The sequence below is a fragment of the Urtica dioica genome, chromosome 5 (assembly GCF_054948205.1).
Source record: "Urtica dioica subsp. dioica isolate 48M chromosome 5, U.dioica_male_clone48M_v1_H2, whole genome shotgun sequence".
NCBI lineage: Eukaryota > Viridiplantae > Streptophyta > Magnoliopsida > Rosales > Urticaceae > Urtica > Urtica dioica.
This window is the reverse complement of record NC_142760.1, coordinates 2,918,855-2,941,688: the sequence shown is the minus strand read 5'-3', so window position 1 is coordinate 2,941,688 and position 22,834 is coordinate 2,918,855. Positions and strand designations below refer to the sequence as shown.

The window sequence follows — 22,834 nt, the reverse complement described above, 5'->3', positions numbered from 1 at the left end:
GATTTGGGTTTGGGTGCCCGTTTAATACTAATTGTAATTCTGTTTAGTTAGAGACAAGACGTCACACACAATGTAGATTCAATGTATGCAAAAATCTATTTTGATGCAATAGATCGACAAATATAAAGCAGTTCTCAAAAGTAAATGACACGAAGAATGGTAACACAGTTTTGTGCAACGTCACATATTCTGGATGGTAGTGTATCTAGTGGAAAAGAAATTCACTACATTGCTTATAGGAACAATCATCGCTTCAACGCCATATTCCTATTATTACCTGTGAATCTTAACTCAAGCTCCCCCTGAATCTAAACACCTCTCACTTCTACTGTGAAACACACTCACAAGTGTTTGGATCTTCGATGTCAATGTTCGTGAACACGCAATCACAAAATCAGAAAATTCGTTAAACCCATAACCCTCTGCATTAACTGAAATTATATCTCTACATTTGACGTGAGAGATGTAAGTCTCGAGTGGAGAGCTTAAACTGGTTAGTGATCAATCTATGCCTGGGTAGCTACATTTAAGAACACACATTTGGTTCGCTAGTAGATATCTTTTCACTGAGTGGGAGCATTTTGTACAGTTGGTCTGTACATGACCTGGACAAGTTATGATTAAGTACATCGTTTAAGTGACTATTACGATGGGACGCATCGCAATCACAACGGATAGCCACAGTGTAGATTGACCTAAATCCTAAAGTGCTCTTGGAAGTCAGGGTTATATACTCGGTTCTTTGATTCATTCGTTCACAGCAACAGAGATGCTTATATACTTATGTTTTAGGATTCCAGGGTATAATTAGTGACGGAATTGAAACATCAATGGTGGAATCCAACTCTTAATGAAGAGAGTCAATGTTCGTTTACCTGGTACTTAATCTCAGAACCGTTAGATTGCGCACACCTTTGCACTATGAGTGGCAAAAGAATCTTTCGCTGGGGAATCAGTGGAACTCGGGGCTCAAAAGTGACTCGAGGGTATAACGATATATTTAACCATTTCGTGTCATGAGCTAAACCTGGAGGGTAAACTATACGTACTTGTTATATCAATGGACACTCTATCTAAAGGATCGAGCACATATAATTCTAATTACTTCAAGAGGTTTAGTCCTAGGATTGTAGTAGAATATCACCAAGATTTGATGAAACGAAAGTAAGAGAGGTAACAGTGTCTACGCTCTCGCTCGTGTTTACCTAGCTTTGAGTTATTAGGTTCATCGTCCCTTAGTCGGCTCTGACAAGATGGACAAAGATACTCTTGTAATAAATATGAGATTTGACAACAAGCTAACTTTAATTTAGTTGCTACATCATTCGTATACGTAATAAATTATTTTACGAATAAGTTATTAATTGTTAAGTAACTTCAAAATATCACTGATATTTAAATGGGTCTGAAAAGAGTAATTTAAATCACCCCACAAGGCCCAACGAGACTTGTGATAGGCATGTACATTAGTGTACGTGGGCCTTGAATTTGTTTGATCAAAGCCCAATTGAATATGGGCTTTTCTCAAATAAGAAATAAATATTGTATATTAAATATGATCCGATTTGGTGAATATTTATATAGTAATTATTTATGAGAGGATCATGAAAATATTATCTAATATTCTATTTGCATAATAGTGTATCTTATTGTGAGAAACACATAATATATTGATTACATTATTTATTGAGAATATCATGGAGATATTCTATATTGTTTAGTTACTTAACATTCCATTTATGCCTTTGGAGTCCGATGGTTATTTACAATTATTAACGAATATTTACAACTATTATTGTCTTTTTGGCTTTGTTAATAAAATCTCGTGGCTATTTACTTAAAATTTACCAAAGGCTGACTATATGACAAAACTTTAGTTTTCATATGGCTATATATCCAGAGCACCCTTATGATTATGTGCTTATTCTATTTAGTTAGCAATTATGTCAAAGTTCATAATTTTATTAGTGGCATAAGATGTGTTGAGTTTTGAGTATTTATATTATAAGTCAAACATGAACATTGTGTTGGTTAGTGAAATGTATTTCACCTCATTCTTATTAGAAGAGCGACTAACCACACTAAGGAAATTTCAACTTATGGTGAATTACGGGCCGTCACAATTGCTCAAGGAGCATACACTTTTGAGTCTAAAACAAGTGTCAAGAAAGGAGCAGTGAGTTTGCTCTATAGGCGATCAATGTCCCTGTTCAAGTAAGTATGAAGATTGAATCTTCTACCACTATGAGACATCTAAGGCTACTTCAAAAGGAAAAAGTTACGTGACGAATTAAAGATGAATTTCATTAAGAATTGAAAGGCGGTGGATAAGAAGCAAGACAAATATGATGGAAATCGATACCACTGCAAATATAAAGGCCATGAAAAATGGATTTATCTTTACAACCTCACCAAGCTTGCATGAAGTAGAACCTTGGTAAGGAAAGTCATGAGTTTATCAATATCCGAAGTATGATTTGAGGATGATCAACTATGAGTGTTCCAATTGTTATTTGCAAAGTAAATCTTGAACGATTAGATCGCATAGCTTGGATGAAAGAACCAGAGTCAAGCTCGGTTCATTAACAAACTCACTTTCCCATTAAAAGATTTAAATGTCTTGTGGATTTATTCATTGTAGATTATAGCTTAACATACTGATGTGCCATTAAAAAAACTAAATTTTGGATGAGCAAACCCGAAATCACGAATAAAGATTATTTTTCGCTATAATAATGTTCTGAACTTATGATTGTATTAGAACAAGATTTCTCTTCTTATACAACATTGAACTTCTTATGATATAAGTGATATGCATAAATTCTTATTAATGATATTTCAATATGCATTAATGCCTTTGAATTATATAAGGATATGCATTTCTAATAGACCATATACATTTCCTTTATGGTGTTATGCACTAATTAATTTCCTTCAATAGAGGGATAGTAATACATGTCTAAGATGTCTATTTATTGTCCTTGTTATTGAACAGCTTTAACTATTTGGTCAAAGCTATTAATTACATGCTTGTATACAAATTTTTTTAAGATTATTGATTAGTAGATGCTACAAATTGGAGTTCGTAGCATGATCATTCCAAGTCAAACTTGTTTGACATAGTGAGAGGTGATCAAATTGAAGAGCGAATACTTAGTTCAAGAGAAATCCATATTGTTACACACGAGATGTGAACAATAATAAAGCTGATCGTATTTATATAAGATATTAGAAAGACTACGGTAAATGGCAGATGTCATGAACTAAAAGATATTAGAATATCTGAATAAATCTTTAGTGGATGAGAATCAAGTGATGATCACTTATAGATTCTATCTCCATAAAGGGACAATAGAATTAGTCACTTGTAAAGGTGAAGATAATGATTGGCGTATGATCCCAAGTATAGAAGGAGGTTATCATTGAAATTGCCTTCTATAAAGTTATCTACATCTTGAATGATCTAAGAAGAAATGCACCCCTTTGAAATTTCTTCTTGTAAATCATTTAAAGAAAACTTAGAACCTTATTCGAAAAGTTTCTAGAGTAACATGATTCATGATGAAGGGTTGGATAGCAAATGATTTGCTAGATTCTAAAGATTCTCTTGAGAAACTTAGAATAAACGATCTTAAAAATCAATAGAGTTCGTGCTTAAAATCTAAATGATTTTAAATGAGCCTTTAATATAGTTAAATGATCTACATTTGCTTGTTCAATTAAATATTCTAGATTTATTGGAAAATAATACGCATCATTCTTAATGGTTTCTTATTGATCTCCAACCAAGAATATATGACTAGCTTATTACGAGTCCAAGGGACTCTAATTAAGCTAATCCACTAACGTTATCTCAATCACTTATTTAGATAAAGTGATATACTCGATGGTCGAGGTATGTCTTTGATGAAAGGTGAAATGTCAACCTCTTCATAAAGACAGATTCACGAATGTCATCGTCTAAAAAACAATGGCATATATGACAAAATCATGGGATTGAAAATCTTATAAGTAATGAGATGGGTCGATCTTGCATGGAAATAAAGATCGACGAATCACTAGCATATACGATTAGTTAGTAGATCTGAGTCACTAAGGAATTTGTTACAATCAATACAAATTAATAATAAACACACAATAAATGAAATTTGATGAAATGGTCATTCATCACAAGTATTCATTGAACATAAATTTAGCGATATAAGCCACATAAACATAAGTGTTTGCGTTTTGGCCAACGTTTTGTAAATTTTTCTTAAATAGGCACAATGTTTCGTAAATAGCCAAAAATATGCCGTAACCAACGTTATTTACACATATTTACTAGAAATTTATTCTGTGTTTTTTATCATTTTGATAGCGTAAATAGATTTATGTGGCTATTTACCAAAAATAAACGAAACGTTGGCTATTTGAAAATTTTCAACGTTTCATATCGTTAGATAGCCACTAGACCCTTCATTGAACAACTTCTGACATTAGAGTTTATCATTTTAATAGATGCGTTGTAATTCTCTAAATGAATATACATGGGATGTGATATTAAAGAGAAATAGTGGATAGTCACTACAAGCAATTTGCAAGGGGAACACAATAAATAACGCAACGATGTAATGCAAAAGAAGTTCTATATAACCTAAATGAAGAATTTGTAAGGTATCCAATTACGGATAGTCACTATAAGCAATTTGTTCAAACTCAATAAGTTTAGCCCATGTCTTGTTTGGGCTAAACTAAACGAGTTATATAAGGAGATTGAATAAGTCAAGTCTTGCTTATAGGAAAAAACTTGGTTAGAGCTTGCTGAAGCCATCTTATGATCCTGCACGTTGTAGAAGAAAGCCATTAACGCTAAAGAAATCTCACCTTCTCAACTGGAGAAGAAGCATTGGTTCAAACCAAAGTCTAGCATAGCTTCAAATAGGAGATTGCTAGTCAAGTCTCGCTTTCTACTAATTGAGGATTAAATGGCCATTACCCTATGAGGTAAGCATCAGAGATTGTTTGATAAGTCTGTTGTTCTACAATGAATGTAAAATATAGTTTTTGACAGCCATAACTTTATATGATCAACGTGGGACATTGTTAGGAATCTTGCCCACATAATGTTATTACGATAATTCACTCTTTAGAGTATTATTGTAATAACATTAGATTGCAAATCAAATGAGATAAAGACATAATTAGTAATAAAATAGATGAGTTAGTACATGATATTGTATAACAACATTCGTCAAACCCTTAGCCCTTTGATTTAAATTGCTCTTTCAGACCCGTTTAAATCTCCTTGATATTCCAAAGTTACTTAACAATTAATAACTTATTTGTATAATACTTTATTACGAATACGCAAGATGCTGCAACTAAATTGCGGAAGTGAGCTTATAGTTGAATCTCATATATACTACAAAATTATCCTTGTCCATCTTGTCTGAGCTAACTAGGGGACGATAGATCTAATAACTCAAAGCTAGATGAACTCAAGCGAGAGCGTAGACACTATTACCTCTCTTACTTTCGGCTCATCAAATCTTGGTGATACTCCACTATAATCCCAAGAGTTAACCTCTCAAAGTTATCAGATTTATATTTACTCGAGTTTAGATAAAGTATCCATTGATATAACCAGTACGTATAGTTTACCCTCCAGGTTTAGCTCGTGACATGAAAGAGTCAAATATACCGTTTTACCCTCGAGTCACTTATGAGTCCTGAGTCCACCGATTCTCCAGCGAAATATTCATTTGCCACTCATAGTTCAAAGGTGTGTGCAATCTAACGGTTATGGAATCTAGTATCAGATGAGCGGACATTGACTCTATTTATTAAGAGTTGAATTCCACTTTTGATGTTTCTCTTCAATCACTAAATTATACCTTGGTCTCTCAAAACATAATTATATAAGAATCTATGTAGCTATGAACAAATGAGTCAAAGAGCCGAGTATATAACCCTGACTTCCAAGAGCACCTCAGGATTTAGGTCGATCTATATCCATAAGGCCCAATGAGTCTTGTGATAGGCGTGTACATGAGTTTTATATTTGTTTGATAAAAGCCCAATTGGATTGAGACTTTTCTCAAATAAAAGATAAATATTGTATATTAAATATGATCCGATTCGGTGAATATTTAATTTAGTAATTATTTATGAGAATATCGTGAAGATATTCTATATTGTTCAGTTACCTGAATAATATATTCTAATATTAAATAAAAACAAATATTATTTCAAATATCATGTATGTTACCATGTATTCTTAATAAGATATCCTATTGACTAAAGCATTAATCCATCTATTCTCAAATATTATATCAAATATCATGTATTAACCCTTAGCCATCTTTTCTCAATAATATCATGTATTAACCCATCTTGTTCAGTTATCAAATATTTCTTTATCAAATATTTGAATACCCTTACCTAGCTCATAAGATATCTTAATAAAGTATTTTTAAGTATGGGGTGTTAGCTTACTACAAAAACATGGACCCTAATATAACCAAAGTGGGTCATCAAGCGATACCAAAAAACTATTGGCTATACTACAAATACCAAGGCATATAGACTTATAAATTTAAAGCTTAATATGTCATAGTTGAATAGCGATATGTGGACTTCTTTGAGAACTTTAACACGAAGGACAATGATTCTCAAATTTCCACTAAAGAAGAGCCTTCTAATGATAGCTCTTCTATTGTTGTTGAACAACAACCTGACCTTTGGATAAGCAAGAGAGTGTGAACGACTAAAGATATAGAATTTTTTTTAAATAGATTCTCAACTTATTTTATTTTACCTTGTACAACGAAATAGAGATAATTTTTGTGTAAGTTTCCTATTCATCTCTTAGTGGTGGAAGTCGTGGTTTTCCGAGACTCTGCATTTTAGAAAGTATATGAGCACCTTATATATGTTCACAAAAATAATCATTATTAAATGTTATGGAGCCAAGAGAGTGTGACTCAGCACTACCTCTTATGTTTCATGTATAAGAGCGCGAGCGCAATGTTGGCAATGGTTTTGGGGTCGAGATCGAGTGTAGAAGGATAATGGCACGTATACTCACACTTGAGGCACTTAAGCACCATTCCATGTGGTCATTGTGGCGTTTTCCTCTCTAACGATAACGTCCAGTAGTGCATCGATTATTTTTTTTTACCTTTTTCTTTGTCAATGGTGGTGTCGTTTGTGACAGTAACTATCGTTCATTTGAATAGGAGCAGTTCATCGTCATTTTCATTAGTGAATGAGTGTGATTTTCTTATCTAAACCAAATAGGTAAAAGGGAATTGTTACTCAACCCTCTCTCTCTCTCCTCTAGATTTTTTTTTACGGCCGCCTTCGGACTTTATAGCGTCTTGTTACGGTATGAATAGAGTCTTGTTGTATCATGTAGTATTCTTGTTCGAGATTGATTTTATTGCAATATACTTTATGAGAAAAGCACATCTAATACATGATTCAAGTTTGGACGGCTCACCATCCACAAAATTTCTAACAGAATTAATTATTAAACAGTTTAATTATGGGATGACAAACTTTAACTTACTTTGATATCTGTAAGAGACTCTAAAATAGTTTAATCTGAAACACTCCCCAAAATAACTTTTTGTAATAGTAAACTAGTAGAATTTTAGCGATACACAAAAAACATAACTAACCACAGTTTTATTCTATCACACTCAGTTTGCATCTAAAAAACAGTTCTAACCCTATATCTATACATCTAAAACAAATTTAGTCAAATCAGTTCTAGGCATATTCGCTAGGTAGTTCCTCGCCGCACAAGCACGCGTGCACTTATGGGAATCATATTATCATCTCTATAATGCTGTATTTATGACATCTACATCTCAATTATTGCGTGTCCAATCCTATGAACCAGAAATTCACTTCTTATGCTTCAAATTTATCTGCTTTATAAAAGATATAGCAAAAAAAATCTTATTAATTACATGACAAGACTACCTTATAGTCTTTACGTCCAAATATAGGTAACATGAAGAAAGCATCTTTCTTAGCCGGTGAGGCCATTTTGACTCCATATAGCAAGTCTCTCTCTCTCTCTCTCTCACCATATATTGATTAGACTCGACCTATCACTATATAAATATATGTGTATATATATATATATATATATATATATCTTACTAGTTACTTACACCAACATTTCACCTACAATAATTGACTTTTGAACATGTGATATATCTTTAAGTAATGCTTTTATTCATGTATACCCTCTAAGCCACCCAAGGTCCCACCTATTCCCTTCCCATCCTTGCATTTAAATCTGATCTTTTATGTTCATGATTAAGATTTTCTTGAGATGACATTTATAAATTTCTTTACACAGTAACCAAATTTAGAAGCAAGAAAAAGTGAGAATAAGACCATTTATATGAGTAATTATAGGCGAAAAGAAATTACAATGAAAACCAAATCTTTAGAACATTCACAAGATCTTTATTTTACGGTCAGAAGTTCAAACTATCCAGAATACATAATAAGTCATAAGTGAAATTTAGCTGGCATTTACCCAACCAAAAAAAAAAAAACCAAAAAAAAAAAAACTTGTTTTCAAAGAGATTAATAATCTTCCGGTTCTTCTCATTTGGATATCCTCTATGCATGCACTTTCTGAAAGTCTAGTGATCAAAGACTACACCAACAAAAGAAAATGGGGGATTTAGAAAGAAAAAATAAACCAAATTTAAAACAGAAAATTAGTCAAATAAGCCACCGAAAGTTTAAGAATTGCTAGCCAACTTTTTGTAAATTTTTTGTAGATAATCACCTCAACTTATTTACGGCACTCAAAAAGATAAAAATACCTAAAAAATTTCTCGCCTATTTTAGATTTTTTTCTTTTTCTTTTTAAGTGTCGTAAATAAGTTGAGGTGGCTATTTATAGAAAATTAACAAAACATTAACTATTATACGATACGCTATAAATCAAATGACTATATAGTTAAAAGATCCAACTTAAAAACATCCCTACCTTTGGAATAAATCTTTATAAATGACAAGATTCATTTATATAACGCTTTTATAGATTTTTTCACTACTATAACAATAGTATTTACTTTCTAAAAAAAAATATTATATCAGATAAGTAATTTTCACAACTTTTGTAATATTAGGTACCTATTAGCTATATTAACTATATACGACAAATTAATACATATTTTCAATAATTAATTTCCTTATAAGAAAAAAAGGTACTATTAAGAGCCCTTAGGGCCGTCATTGCTTCTGTGTCTTGTAGCTCCCCAAACTGTCTTTTAGCTGAAAAGTACACAACTAAGCCACCCCATTTAATGTGTTACAATATATTTTGTTTAGTCAATCACGTTTCTTGTCCAGACTCGTGATTCAAATTATATCGATCATCGAAGAGAATTTTATTCCTTTGAAGAAGCAAATCGTTACTTCCCAATCATAAATTCTCAATAAGAACCGCTCAAAAGACCATAAATCAATCTTCTTGACTCAGCCTTCAAAAAAAAAAAAAAAAAAATCTTCTTGACTCAAACCAAAAGTATTCATATTTTTTTTTTGGCACTGTAGTGAAATAGTCAAAATGAAACTATGAAATTTGTTTTTAGCCTATGTTTCACAATTTTTAGGGAAATAGCCAACAAACTTATGTGGCAATAATTAAGGTCTGATTTACCTTTATTTATTAACAAATTCGTCACTTTTTCTCTCCTACTTTTTTCCTACACTTTTTTTTTTACATAAAAACTTCAAAAAACCATATCTATCTCATATGAACTCGAAATTGAGTGATTCCAAATCCTACGGATTCGTGACGCCGAGATCTTCAAAAATATATCCATTGTGTTTGATGAAAAATCATGTTTAATACCATAGATGTAGAAAAATCATGTTACTACCTTAAATATGGAAATAACTGGAAATTTTTGAAATTATCAAAAAAATAAATGGAAACGTAACTATGATGCATTAAACATAATTTTTCATCAAACACAATGGGTCTATTTTTGAAGATCTCGATGCCACGAATTTGTAGGATCTGAAATCACTCAATTTCGAGTTCGTATGAGAAAGATACGAATTTTTAAAGTTTTGATGCAAAAAAAATTATTTGAAAAAAAATAGGAGAGAGAAAGTGACGAATTTGTTAATAAATAAGGGCAAATCAGACTTTAATTATTGCCACATAAGCCATTTGGCTATATCCCTAAAAATTATCAAACATAGACTAGATCCAAAATCACATGTTTAAAGTGGCCTAGTTACTTATAAATCTCTTTTTTTTTTTTTGCTTAAAAAAACTAATCATATATTCCCATTACTTAGTATTTTTGTTATTATGATATTTTAGCACGTTTATTTAATTAATAAGCTGGCTAATAAAGGGTACATTCATGTTCTTGCTTCATTCTTATCAACCGATGTTGATAGAGTGTACTTTGACTGGTCCAACGAACCCATAAGTCTCTCTCTCTCTCTCACACACACACACACACACAGTATGACTGACCAATAGTACTATAGTTGAGTAAAGCAATTAAATATGCTCTCTCACTTAGCTTTTGATCATATCCGTAGGCTTATATTCATCTCTCTTTGATTTTTTACAACGACCCACTATATATATTATGTGTACTATAAAGACCAATCCCCATCCCACACAATAAAATTCCGTTCCAAGTTCATCTTTATTAATATATTCATATCTTTCTCTCTCACTACTTCACATCTATATATTCAAAATCTTTTGGCCACTTTTCCTCTCTAGTTTTTTTTTTTTTTTCAGTACTACACTCGATATATACATAAATATATTTGCCCTTATCCAAAACTCACTCCAAACACAACCTTGATTAGTACTACCGGTACTACTCTCTCCTTCTTATTCTCTCTACTCGTAGTCATAGATAAAGAAGAAAGAAAAAAAAAAAGTATGCATAGCGTGAAAAAGAATATGGGGACAAGCGAAGAAGAGAACGAGCTGAGAAGAGGGCCGTGGACTCTCGAAGAAGACACTCTTCTAATACATTACATCGCTCGCCACGGCGAACGCCAATGGAACTTGCTCGCCAAACGCGCCGGTATATATATATATTTTTTTTCTTTCTCTTTTTTACGCCTTTGCTTATTTAATTTATGAACAAAATTATTAGACGTTTATTTAATTTTCAAAACTCGTTTCTTAAATAGACTTGTTAATTAACCCAGAGACGGATTTACTTCAAAAAAAAAAAAAAAAAAAAAAATTACACGTTTTTCCATAGGCGGAGTTATATGGGGCTCGTGTTGGGGTGGGCAAAAATGCCCCTCTTGACCATTTTACGCTAAATTTATCATCAACTGTTACATTTTTTTAGCTATATGATTTTTCAAATTTGTCCCCAGACATTTGTTTTTCAATTTTTCCTTCCTAACTTCAAATACTAACTCCGCGATTTTTTTTTTTTTTTCTAGTTTTACTTTTTTACCTTAAAATTTTATAAATTAGCTGTTTCTGAACTTTTTCTTTTTGCATATTAGCCCCCTAATTTAAATTTTCGCCGTTTCTGAATCAACCCCTAGGTCTTTAATTTGATATATATATTGAATAAACAGGGCTGAAGAGGACAGGGAAAAGCTGTAGACTGAGATGGCTGAACTACCTGAAACCGGACATCAAGCGCGGGAATCTGACTCCGCAAGAACAGTTCTTGATTTTGGAACTCCATTCCAAGTGGGGTAACAGGTTCGTTCCTTCGTTATATATATATATATATATATATATATATATATATATATATATATATAGTGATTGAAGCGTTTTTTTTTTTTTTATTGATGTATGGATTATGATCTATATATAGGTGGTCTAAGATCGCTCAACATCTTCCGGGAAGAACGGACAACGAGATAAAGAACTTCTGGAGAACTAGGGTTCAGAAACAGGCTCGCCAGCTCAACGTCGAGTCCAACAGCGAGCGATTCATCGACGCCGTTCGATGCTTTTGGATGCCAAGATCATTCCAACAAAACAATAATATCTCCAATTACTCTTCTTCTTCTTCTTCTCCGAATTCCGTGTTCCCGAGCCTTGATAGTGCTCCGATCCCGTCGATTCCCGATAAAACGGCGGTGGATCAATCTTCGGAAGAAGAGAAGCCGGAGAAGTACAGTACTGGTTTTGATTTTGAATCCTTTTCTTCTTGCTACGGTATGGACTACGGTAACACCGTGAACCCCGTCGCAGCCGATGATTTCCAGGCCAACGGCTCTGCTCAGTTCGAGGGACTCGCGCTCGACTACCCCGGCGAGGCTCCGGGATTCGATGTCCACGTGGCGGCCTGGGATTGGGCGGACCACAATCTGTGGGACATGTTGGAAATGTAGTGTTATTTGTTTTTTTTTTTTCTGAATGAAGTGTCCGAAAGAGACTAAGAAAATATTATATTTATGTTACGTAAGGGTTTGCAGGTTCAAGTACTTGTTAAGTCTCTTGACGAGAAATCAGTTTATCACAGTACTTATCAAGATATTTGTCGTATCTCTAGTCATGATGATGAGCGATTATGTACTCAAATTCTGTATAAATATATGTATTAATTAATGTATGGATGTTGGTTGGTGGTAAACTTCTGCAATCTCGTCTCTAAAATCTGTCATGTATGTTAAGAAAAAAATAATATTTTAATATGATCACATAGTGTGTTGTATATATATTTTCCCAAATATAAAAAGAAAAATTAGTGCATACCAGTGAAGTGACCTAGCTCACTTATCTTTTTGAGTAGTTTAGGTCAAGTTTGAAATCATATTTAAATTTGATCAAAAGTTAAAAGTTAAAAAGGAAAAGAATATATATAAATTATGCTTGCCGGCTAATTGGGGTTTAATTGAGTGTAATTTGAAGTAGCATAGAAAAGATTGGTGCACTAACTTCAAGCAGATACAATAATTGGGTGTTTGAAATGGCAATGAAATTGTGCGATGTCAATTCCACCGAAAGGACAGCTCAAAAAAAGGAAGAAGAAAAAAAAAAAGTGGAATCACAATTCACAACTAGTCGTGGATACGCACAGAATTTAATTTAATTTTATTTATTTATTGCATCATCATGCTGTGTTAAGCTTAAAGGAAGATGATGGGGTCCGGGAACTTCTGCAACAAGAGCCGTGGGTGTGAGACCCACGGAAAATCCGGAGAAAAAAAAAAAAAAAAACTTTTCAATGATCCAAGATTCACTGTTTTAAAATCCAAAGAAGAAATTGGAAATCGATGTAATTATTGTCTAGCAAACACTAAAAATAGTTATCATACAGTTGATTCCGATGATAATCAGAAGATTTTGAAAGCAAGTTTGTCCTAAATTTATTCCTTTTAAATGTACGTAACGTTATAATTCTCAAGTCTCTAGCGTTCTTAATCCTGTAAATTCCTTTGTTTCTAACAATATTGTTTCCTTATTTGTATCTATTATTACTGAATTTTAATTTCATTTATTTGTTTCTATTTTATTGATTTTAATTTCGGGGGTCAGGACCTGATAAATAAAAAATAAGTTTCCCTGATTTCGTCGTTTTTACATTTACATTAAAAATAATTACTTTTTTTTTAACACCCTTACACGTCCGAGCTATGGAAGTATGTATGTAATAGAGAGCAATATAATTCAATTTACATTTTTATTAATTTCGTAGCTCAGTTCGTTTTTTACTGTGATCTTAAAAGAATTTGATAAGAAATGTAAGAAAGAAAATTCCTCTCAAGAACCTTTAGAGCTACTGTTTTCGTTGACAACGACTAGAGAGTAGGAGAAAATATATCTCGTAATTGTATTCATATAGTCCCCGAATAACAAAGATCAATATACATCAACAATTGGGAAAAGTAAAAGCTAAAGTGCAATAGTTATACATATTTTTATTTCACTGAAAACAAGGTCGGTGACGTCGAAAATGATAGAATAATATGACATTGCAAAGAAAATCATGACTCGTAAGAGTGTGAGTGTGAGTGTGACTTGAAATGCCCTTTATTATTCTTTATTACTTTTTTTTTTTTACTTCTTATTCTGAGAGAAAAAGTTGACTAGCTTCGCTTTACTATTCCAAGATAATATGCAACTAGAAATATATATACATCTTTTCACGTGAAAAGATCATTATAAAGTATGCCATTTTCTAGCTGAGCATATTATTCGACTCCCCACTTAAAAAGAGTACAAGAGTTCTTTGGAATCATATATTGCACCATCCATGTATTCATATTTTCGAAGTTGAATTAACCAACTATTTAAACCAAGGCAGATAAGTAAAAAAAAAAAAAAAATCAAGCTCAATTTGGTATTTAATTGCAAAATAGCGTCCTAATTTGTTAGGTTTTAAAATAATAGTCAGCATACATTAACAATGATAAGTGTTTAATGTAAAACAAGCAGTATGTTTCGCACGTTCCAGCGAAATAATTAATAAATTTTAGTCTGGATGAAAAAATATATAGAGATATGTTCAGAAATATCAAAGTTTCAAAAAATGAATTTAAAGCTTTTTGTAGATATTTTTATCTTTTTAGTTTAAAAAAAATCGATATGAATGAACAGTACTCGTGTCTAGGGGTTCAATCTCTTTTTTTCTGTAAAATAAAATCTACTGTAGCATGAATAGTAATCTGAGTCTTAGGAGTCAAACTCTTCTTTATATATATAACAAAACCAAGATTAATACACGCGTATACCATTTCCTGAAAATCAAGCAATTAAAATCATAAATCTATTTTCAAATCTTTTGGTACAGAGCTTTAGAGCGAACAAAGCTTTAGAGCGAAAATGGAGATTTTTGCAAGCGGCGATATTTGAAGTCTTTCAAACCCTAAGATTCTTGACGAGCGGAGGTTTTTTTGACGAGATTCACTTAAAAGCAGTAATTACTTGAGAAGATGGTATCGATGTTCATCTTAAATCCCAAAATCGGTAAGTCTAGGGTTTTTATTTGAAAGAAATTGGGTATTTTCTGTTGATGCGTTGTCTGTGAAATTTCTTGAAGGTTTATTACTGTATATTACATTCATTTATGAGTTTAGGTCGTTTATGTTTCAAATTGTGCATAGGTATTTCATGAGATGCTTTAGAAATCTGTTAATTTGTGTATATGGTGTTAATACATGTAAATAATGATCGATTAGTTTAAGAGATCCTTTAAGAATGTGTTAATTTGTGTATATGGTGTTAATACAACTAGTCTAAAGGTTCGATAGGTATTGTTGACATGTCCGATTGATTCTACTAGTATAATCTGTATACAATTAGACAAGCTAAATCATAAAAAGATTAACAAATACGGCTAAACACACACTACTACAAATTCAATTTTCTGATCCAGAAGGGTATTAGGTGCGACATGTCGCACCCAATATGAAATCACCCGCCAATTTCAAGAATTTTGACAGCAAAATAGGTGCGAAATTAGGTATGACATGTCGCAGCGAAAAGTGCCGCACCTAATATGGACACTTTTAAGTACGATATGTCGCACCTAATACCTTTAGCGACGGACTATTAGTCGCACCTAAAGTCGCACCTAATAAATTATTAGGTGCGACTTTTGAGGTATTTGGTGCGATTGAGTTATTTGGTGCGACAGTCGTCGCACCGGATGCTTCTATTTGTTCTAGTGACAATTTGAGTGGCATTTAAATAAACATATGGTGGCCAATCAACATGATAGATCTAGATTGCCATTTTTTCGATAAATATCCATCATTAAATCAATAATCATGACAAATTCAAGTCCTTGCAGATCGAACTCAGTTTACTTTATAGCGCATGTGCCTTAATCTTCGTTGTTTACAAATAATATTATTTTATATGAAAATTTAGAGATGTCGAAATACATGTTAAACAACAAACAAGTTAACTGAAGTTACATACGAACCGTTTTGTGAAAAATTATGTGTCTATATTGTCAACAGATTCTCGAACTAAATAAGGTATTATCTTCTAAAATGGTACCATGTGATCGTCGATATCCTATTTAGAGTTTGATGTCAAAAAATACAATTAATCAAATCCACTTTAAACGCAAAACCAACTTTTAGAGGCTTTATCCAAAGAAAATATAATGCATTTACTCTTTTCCATGATTTTCATTTCTTGGAATTTTCTCATGAGCATAGGATCAACGCATCATCTATGGTATTAGGATTCTCTATATTATAGTTGCTACATTTTACTTAGAGATATTATATAAAATAGCAACATCATGCCTAATCTTTGTTGTCTCGTGTTGGTATCGTACGTGCTACAAAAAGATCATTTAACCATCACTATAAGTGCTAATGCAAAATATATATATATATATATATATATATATATATATATATATATATAATAAAAAAATATCATCACTCGTCCAAAATCATTATAAAGCATAAAAGTAGGAAATTTAATTTCAAATGTACAAAAATAGATTTGAATGTAATTATTGGATTTTTGAATCAAAAGAGAAGCAGTGAGAGATATGAGGGAGATTGAGGGTAAAAATAAACTTAAAGAGTATTATTTCATATTATTTAGATTAAAGGTACTTTTGTCCAAAATATTTAGTTTATATAAACAAATTTCTAAGTGATTAAATCAGTACAAAATTGTAAATTGTTAAATAGTCAATTTTTGTTAATTATAGATAAATAATCATTCGAATGATGTGTCATCACAATTCGAGCATTACATATATACATGTTTGAGTATTAAGTAAATTTGAGTACGTACGTAAATTTGCGTATGTTAATAAAAATGTATGAGTATTTACTTACGATTAACAAAAAAATTGACTATATATCAAGGATCGCCTTACCGTTACCGTTACCGTACCGGGGCCCCAATTTTAGGGGGATACCGCTTACCGGAGAGGAAACCGAGGGGGATTCAGGAAAAAAAAAAGGAAACCGATACCGGTAGGAACCCGTTTACCGGTAGGAACCCGGCAAAAAATGTAGGAACCCGAGGGGGATTCAGACAAATATTTTACAATAATAAAAATAGTTTTCATAGTTCATACTTCATACTTCAAACAAAGGTTCATACCAAACATAAACTGAGTTCTTAAACATAAAATACCATAAGTAGAGTATAAAATTATTACAACACGTACGATAAAACACACTAATTATAAGTGGAGTGCCTCGGGGGTTGAAATCTGCGCCGCCTAGATCTGCGACGTGGTTGATCATCCACCATCATGTTATACTGGTACCACGTCATGGAACTAGAATATGTGTTGAACCACGTACGAAAGTGATAATCGTAGGTCTCCTGACTAAGACTAATAGGACGCAAGTACGGAGGACAACCGTCCTCCCAACGTGTGAAAGGGGTTTGACCGTACCCATTGTAGGACTCATGCGTGTCTTCCACTGCGATCACGGGTATTACGGGGACGGGGACAGGGACAGGGACGGGGACATAAGTGTAGGATGAGTAAGATTGATTCTCGTAAGGGTCGTATGACGCCGGGAACTGTGGATAACCAATCTCGGAGCCGTCGGGTGTAATAGAGAACCCTCCAAATTCTGAAGTCAATATATCTATTTCATTACTACCCGACATAGAGATCGCATCGTTCATACCTCTTTGGTTTCCGCCTTGATTTCCGCCACTTTCCGGAGCAAAAAAGAACGGGTTGAATGGCTCATCCCCGTGTTGAGACCCGCCGCCCTGATAATGAGACCCGCCGCCTTGGTATTGAGACCCGCCGCCCTGGTATTGAGATCCTCTGGCCCTGGATTGCTCCCCGCCCGTGTATTGAAACCCGTCGCCCCCGTGTGATGGTGACCCGCTACCCCCTGAATCATGACCACGGGTATCAATTCCGACCTCTTTCACTCAAAACTTGTTCGACGTGTATTCCTTCTGTCCGAGCATGAGATTCCGCCAAAGGATCGGGCAAGTTGTCAGCACCATCCATGTGGACCGGATCGATCCAACGGTAAAGCTCATTGTCGCCATTATTATCCGCGCCTGACCTATCGAAAGCCCTTTCAATGATATCAAGAGGATCGAGAGGTTCCATTTCGTCCGCATACCTTGCTCTTTTGTCTCTCACGCTCAACTTCATGTTGTAGCTTGCAAAGACAAGCTTGTCGAGCGTTGAGTGCGCCAAACGGTTTCTTTGCTTCGTGTGAATCAAAGCAAACGTACTCCAGTTCCTCTCACAAGCAGATGAGGACGCCGTTTGCGATAGGATTCGCCTTGCCAACTTCTGCAGCGTAGGTGTATGATTCCCATATAGTTCCCACCACGTAGCTGCACTCAATACGAATGTAGTTAAGAAGTGAACAAAACTTTAATAACATCTTCATGAGATTGTACCTGCATTCACGGTGCCCCTCGTAGTCATTGCACTTTTCTGGGCGAAGTCACCTCGCATGTCTCGAAATGACAACAACTCACTTGCCAACATCGATGAATCTTCGTCGGGGTGTAGAGCGTCGAACACTTTGGTCACCGAGGCCATATGGGTACTCTCCTTATGGATTTCCCTGTTGTACTGCAAGTTTGGATTAAGGAAAAAAGCTGCACATAATTTAAAATAATGTTAGGGTCATAATAGACTTAATATAATTTAAAAAAATACAGTACCTGCTTCATGTAACGGGTGGCCTAATTGGTTGCTCCACCTATTGTCGATGATGTCTACGACCCACTGACGCCCATGAAGTGATTCCAACCGCTTTCGCATCTCAGTGAAAACATAGTACAACAACCCCATGGTGGGATGCACCTCTGAGTCCACTAGTCGTAAACACGTGTACATGGGCTCGAATATGGCGCACACGTCGTAGACACCTTGCCAAAAACGAGCTTGTAAAACGTTTTCGGCAACCCATTTCCCTTCTCGTGAGGACGACAACTTCAAATCATCCCACCATTGAGACGTGAAGAGGTTCCGGAGAGGTGATCTTTTGGCTCGGAGACTTCTGAGAGCCAAGTAGTTGGTCGCGAATCTTGTCGCCCCGGGTCTCACAATTTCACCCGTACTAGTCTCTCGTAGCTTGGACAAAACGGAGCCGTGGTTGTAGATGAATTTGGTCGTCTGTCGAGCAGCTTTCACCACGTTGTCGATACTTGGCCTCTTCCCAATATCTTCGAACATAAGGTCTAGGCAATGTGCGGCGCAAGGGGTCCAGTACAAGTTGTACTTCTTCGTCAGCTTCTTCCCCGCAGACTTGTAGTTGGACCCGTTATCGGTGACGACCTGTACCACGTTCTCTGGTCCTACTTGATCAATCACCTCAGAGAGTATCCCGAATAGGTACTCCGCACTTTTGATCTTGTCGGACGCGTCAATTGACTTCAAGAAGACGGCGGACCCACCACAATAAACCATAATATTTATTATGCTTAATCTCGTGGGTCCCGTCCATCCATCGGCCATGATAGTGCATCCGTACGTCTGCCACTTGACCTTTTGTTCTTCGACATACGCTCGCATGTCTCGTACCTCTTCGTCGAGTATCCACCCGTGAATGTCTTTCGGGCTGGGCAGCGGGACATTCGGTCCTAAGGTAAATAATATCAATATATCAACATCACATACAAAAGATTGCAATTTATATTTGTAAAATCGATATAAAAAGTTTTTTACTTACCGACTTCACCGGAAACATGAATCATGTTCATGAAGTGATGGTCAACTGTCTTGTTTGCGGCAACTTGCGAGTGAATGAAAAATCGGCCAATGGCTTTGGCCAATCTGTTCTTGATGCCGGGTTGCGCTTCATCAACCCTCCTTTGTCGCGCACTATCGCTCCGGTACAATGACGGTGCGGTCGTTGGAGGAGTTCCTGATGATCCGCCGGGACCTTCACGTTCCTTCCGCCATTGTTCGGCAGCTTGTGCCTCTCGTGACCTCTTCATTACGCGACGAAGTTCCTGCTCTTCGTCTACGTCTTCGTCAGAGTCTCGACTCCCCCCTAGACTTTTTCGGAGGTCTGCTCGTATCGACTCACCCAGAGTCTTACGTTGCTTTTTCTTTAGAACGTTCCCGTGGAGTAAATTTTGCATTTCCAATTTTACTTCAGGAGGAACTTTGTCGCAAAACTTAACGCTTTTTGCCTTGTCCACGTTCGCCAAGTGGTTCTTCACACGTGTGATTCCACCACCTCCAATGATGTGCCCGCAAAACTTGCATTTGTATGCACGTGCTCGTCCTTCGATGGGGTCGCAATACTTGTATGTCGGGTCGGACGCCATACCTCAAATTAACTTTACACTAATCATAAATTCATAATCATATAACAAAAATCAACATAATAACCACCACAATAATCATCTACATAACCATAACAATAATCATCAAATTAATTGTAATCAACACTATTATTTCAACTTCATCATGCCAATAATCACTAATTTCAACTTCATCATGACAATAATCACAATAATCAACAATTCATAACTAAAAATTGAAAAAAATTCCCAAAAGTTGAAGAACTCGGGTGGTACCTCTCGGTTCCCCGGGTTTGGACAAAATCGGCCTCTCCAGGACGGGATCCGGCGGGACGAAGGACGGACTCGAAGGGTTCCACGGGATTTGGCCGGGATTTGAGCAAAACACGAAGAGATTCGACGGGATCCGGTCGGGACGGGACGCGCAAATTTGTTCCTCGGGAGATAAGGGTTTCGCGAATTTGGGGCAAATTATTTATAACCAAAACGAGACCCGGTCTGGGGGGATCCGCCCGGTTTACCCGGGATTCGACCGGGTTTGGTTCACGGGACCGGTTTATGTGCGTTCCGTCCCGGTCCCCACCGGTTCAGGGGATCCCGTCCGGAACCCGTACGGAACCCGCGGGATTGCGAACCTTGCTATATATAACTATCTTATTTTGTTTATAAGGCTACGTATCTAGTGAATCCTTACCTAAAATGAAAATATAGTTTCATCCAACTTTTTTAAATAGTTAGACGTGTTATAGAGTTACTTCCTAGACAAAAAAAACAAAAAAACAAAAAAACAAAAAGCAAAAATTAATTAGTTTCTCTCTGATTCATAAGTATAATTTGGATACTGAATTTTAACTATATGAAATAAAATTTTGTTAGTGAAATAAATTCATCCAACTTTATAAACATATTTCACAAAAAAAAAAAAAAAAAAAAAAACATTCGTCATTAAGTCCAGACCGAAGAGATATAGCTGAAAGACAAACAAGTGGTAGCTGTGAAAATGGCGTCACTCTCTGTATGTGGTTGCTTGGCTGCTCGATCTCCGTCTTTATCTTCGCAATCAATTCGTCGTCCAAATGTGAATCTTCTTCCCAAATCTTCTTCAAACTTTCTCTCTTTTGGGTAACCACAAATCCCTAATCTTTGAATGAGAAATTAGTGCTTCAGTTCATCTTCTGTTTAACGTTCGAAAAATCAAGAGCTGTTAATAATGTCCAGACTGAATTGAAAACTCAGAATTTTTACTTCTGACTACATTTATAGTTGCTTTATAAGTGATCTCTTAAGTCACATTTTGAGCTGTAGTAACCAATTGTCTGTGTTGAGCTCTCGATTTTTCAGTTTGTTTTTGTTCTGTGTGAATATTTTACTATTAATTAGTCAAGAGTGAAAATCAATCTGTTATCTTGCTGTGTTGAATTACGGCTATGGAAACTTGACTGTTGAGATTGAGAGGAAAGTGACGCCATTGTTGTTACAGAAGGTACCAAATCAGAAAGTATAAGAAAAGTGAGATCAAACATTGCTAAATAGATGTCAAGAATGGGGACCTAAATGAGAACTATTTTCGAGTTTGTGAATGAATTAGTTTTGGTCAGACCAGAACATATCGAAATCTAACTCGAAAATCGATATTTTCCAGCCTTAATTGTTTATTTTCCCCCACATACTTATGGCATTGAATTTGAAATTTATTTTTCGATGGTTCGATTTTACAGAAATGTTGGCTGCTCGACGGAAATTTATACCCGGTTTTCGATCGATTTATTAACAAAAAGTCCGCTTGAATGTTTGCCTGTTTTCATAAATTTGCTTTTGGATTTTTTTTTTTTTTTTCGTTGGTAGCCTCTGAAAATTGAGAAAAACACCAAATAAGCGGAAATTTCAAAACGTATTTTTATAGCCAAAACCTACGTCCCAATGTTTTTTTTACTATACAGAAACAAGGGTCTGCTGAGATCGAAAACGGGACTGAGGCAGTTTGGAACATTTGCATCAGATTCGAACCCGTCTTTGGGCGGAGAATCAAGCAAAGAAAAGAAATCGAGCACGGAGACGAAGATTGAGAGCGGAGACCGAGAGCAAGGTCCTCCTTTTCTGACCATTGTTGCTGGTTTGTTGGTACTTGTCGTTGTGCTCGGAATCATTGGATCGATCATAATGTGGTTGATTGGTTTGATTCGCTAAAAGCTATAGTGCCAAATATGGACTAGGGCTTTCTTGTCAATGTGAATTATATAGCTATGACAACTGTATTTAGAATTTTAGTTTGTGTATTTAGAGACGGTGTTTGTAATATTTCAATGAATTGTACCATGAAGGGTTTTTCTCAATTGGCTTTGATTTTTTTTTTTTTTTTTTGAAATTTGAAAAGGCCTGAAACTGAAGAGAAGAAAGAGTGCCCTGAAACTTCATTACTCGTTGGTTTCAGCCTCAACGGGGTGTCGTATAGAGTTCGAGAACTGCCCTGAAACAAGCCATACAAATTATCTATACAAAACAATTTACGGCTATTTTATTCGAGTTAAAATCACTGATGAAATTTGACTGCTTAGATTGAGAAGGAAGTGTCACCATTGTTGTAATCAGGAAGTATAACAAAAATGGAAGAAAAGTCAGATCAAACATTATTAA

At 34.9% G+C, this 22,834-nt stretch overlaps 3 protein-coding genes across 3 annotated transcripts; 2 read left to right on the top strand and 1 right to left on the bottom strand.

Moving 5' to 3' along the window:
- The first annotated feature begins 10,659 nt into the window (after window positions 1–10,659).
- Window positions 10,660–12,602, top strand: MYB62 (myb domain protein 62). Its single transcript, XM_089615112.1, has 3 exons — window positions 10,660–11,081; window positions 11,596–11,725; window positions 11,844–12,602. The coding sequence occupies exons 1-3, from the start codon at window positions 10,934–10,936 to the stop codon at window positions 12,364–12,366; spliced, it is 801 nt and encodes a 266-aa protein (XP_089471238.1). The 5' UTR covers window positions 10,660–10,933; the 3' UTR covers window positions 12,367–12,602.
- Window positions 12,603–18,593: 5,991 nt separating this feature from the next.
- On the bottom strand, window positions 18,594–20,224 carry LOC149394827 (uncharacterized). Its single transcript, XM_089614132.1, has 2 exons — window positions 20,048–20,224; window positions 18,594–19,472 (listed from the first exon to the last, which is right to left on the bottom strand). The coding sequence occupies exons 1-2, from the start codon at window positions 20,222–20,224 to the stop codon at window positions 18,594–18,596; spliced, it is 1,056 nt and encodes a 351-aa protein (XP_089470258.1).
- Window positions 20,225–21,149: 925 nt separating this feature from the next.
- Window positions 21,150–22,533, top strand: LOC149394826 (uncharacterized). The gene is made up of 2 exons (XM_089615969.1): window positions 21,150–21,322; window positions 22,141–22,533. Exons 1-2 carry the CDS (start codon window positions 21,201–21,203, stop codon window positions 22,385–22,387), a joined length of 369 nt encoding a protein of 122 aa, XP_089472095.1. The 5' UTR covers window positions 21,150–21,200; the 3' UTR covers window positions 22,388–22,533.
- The last annotated feature ends 301 nt before the right edge of the window (window positions 22,534–22,834 follow it).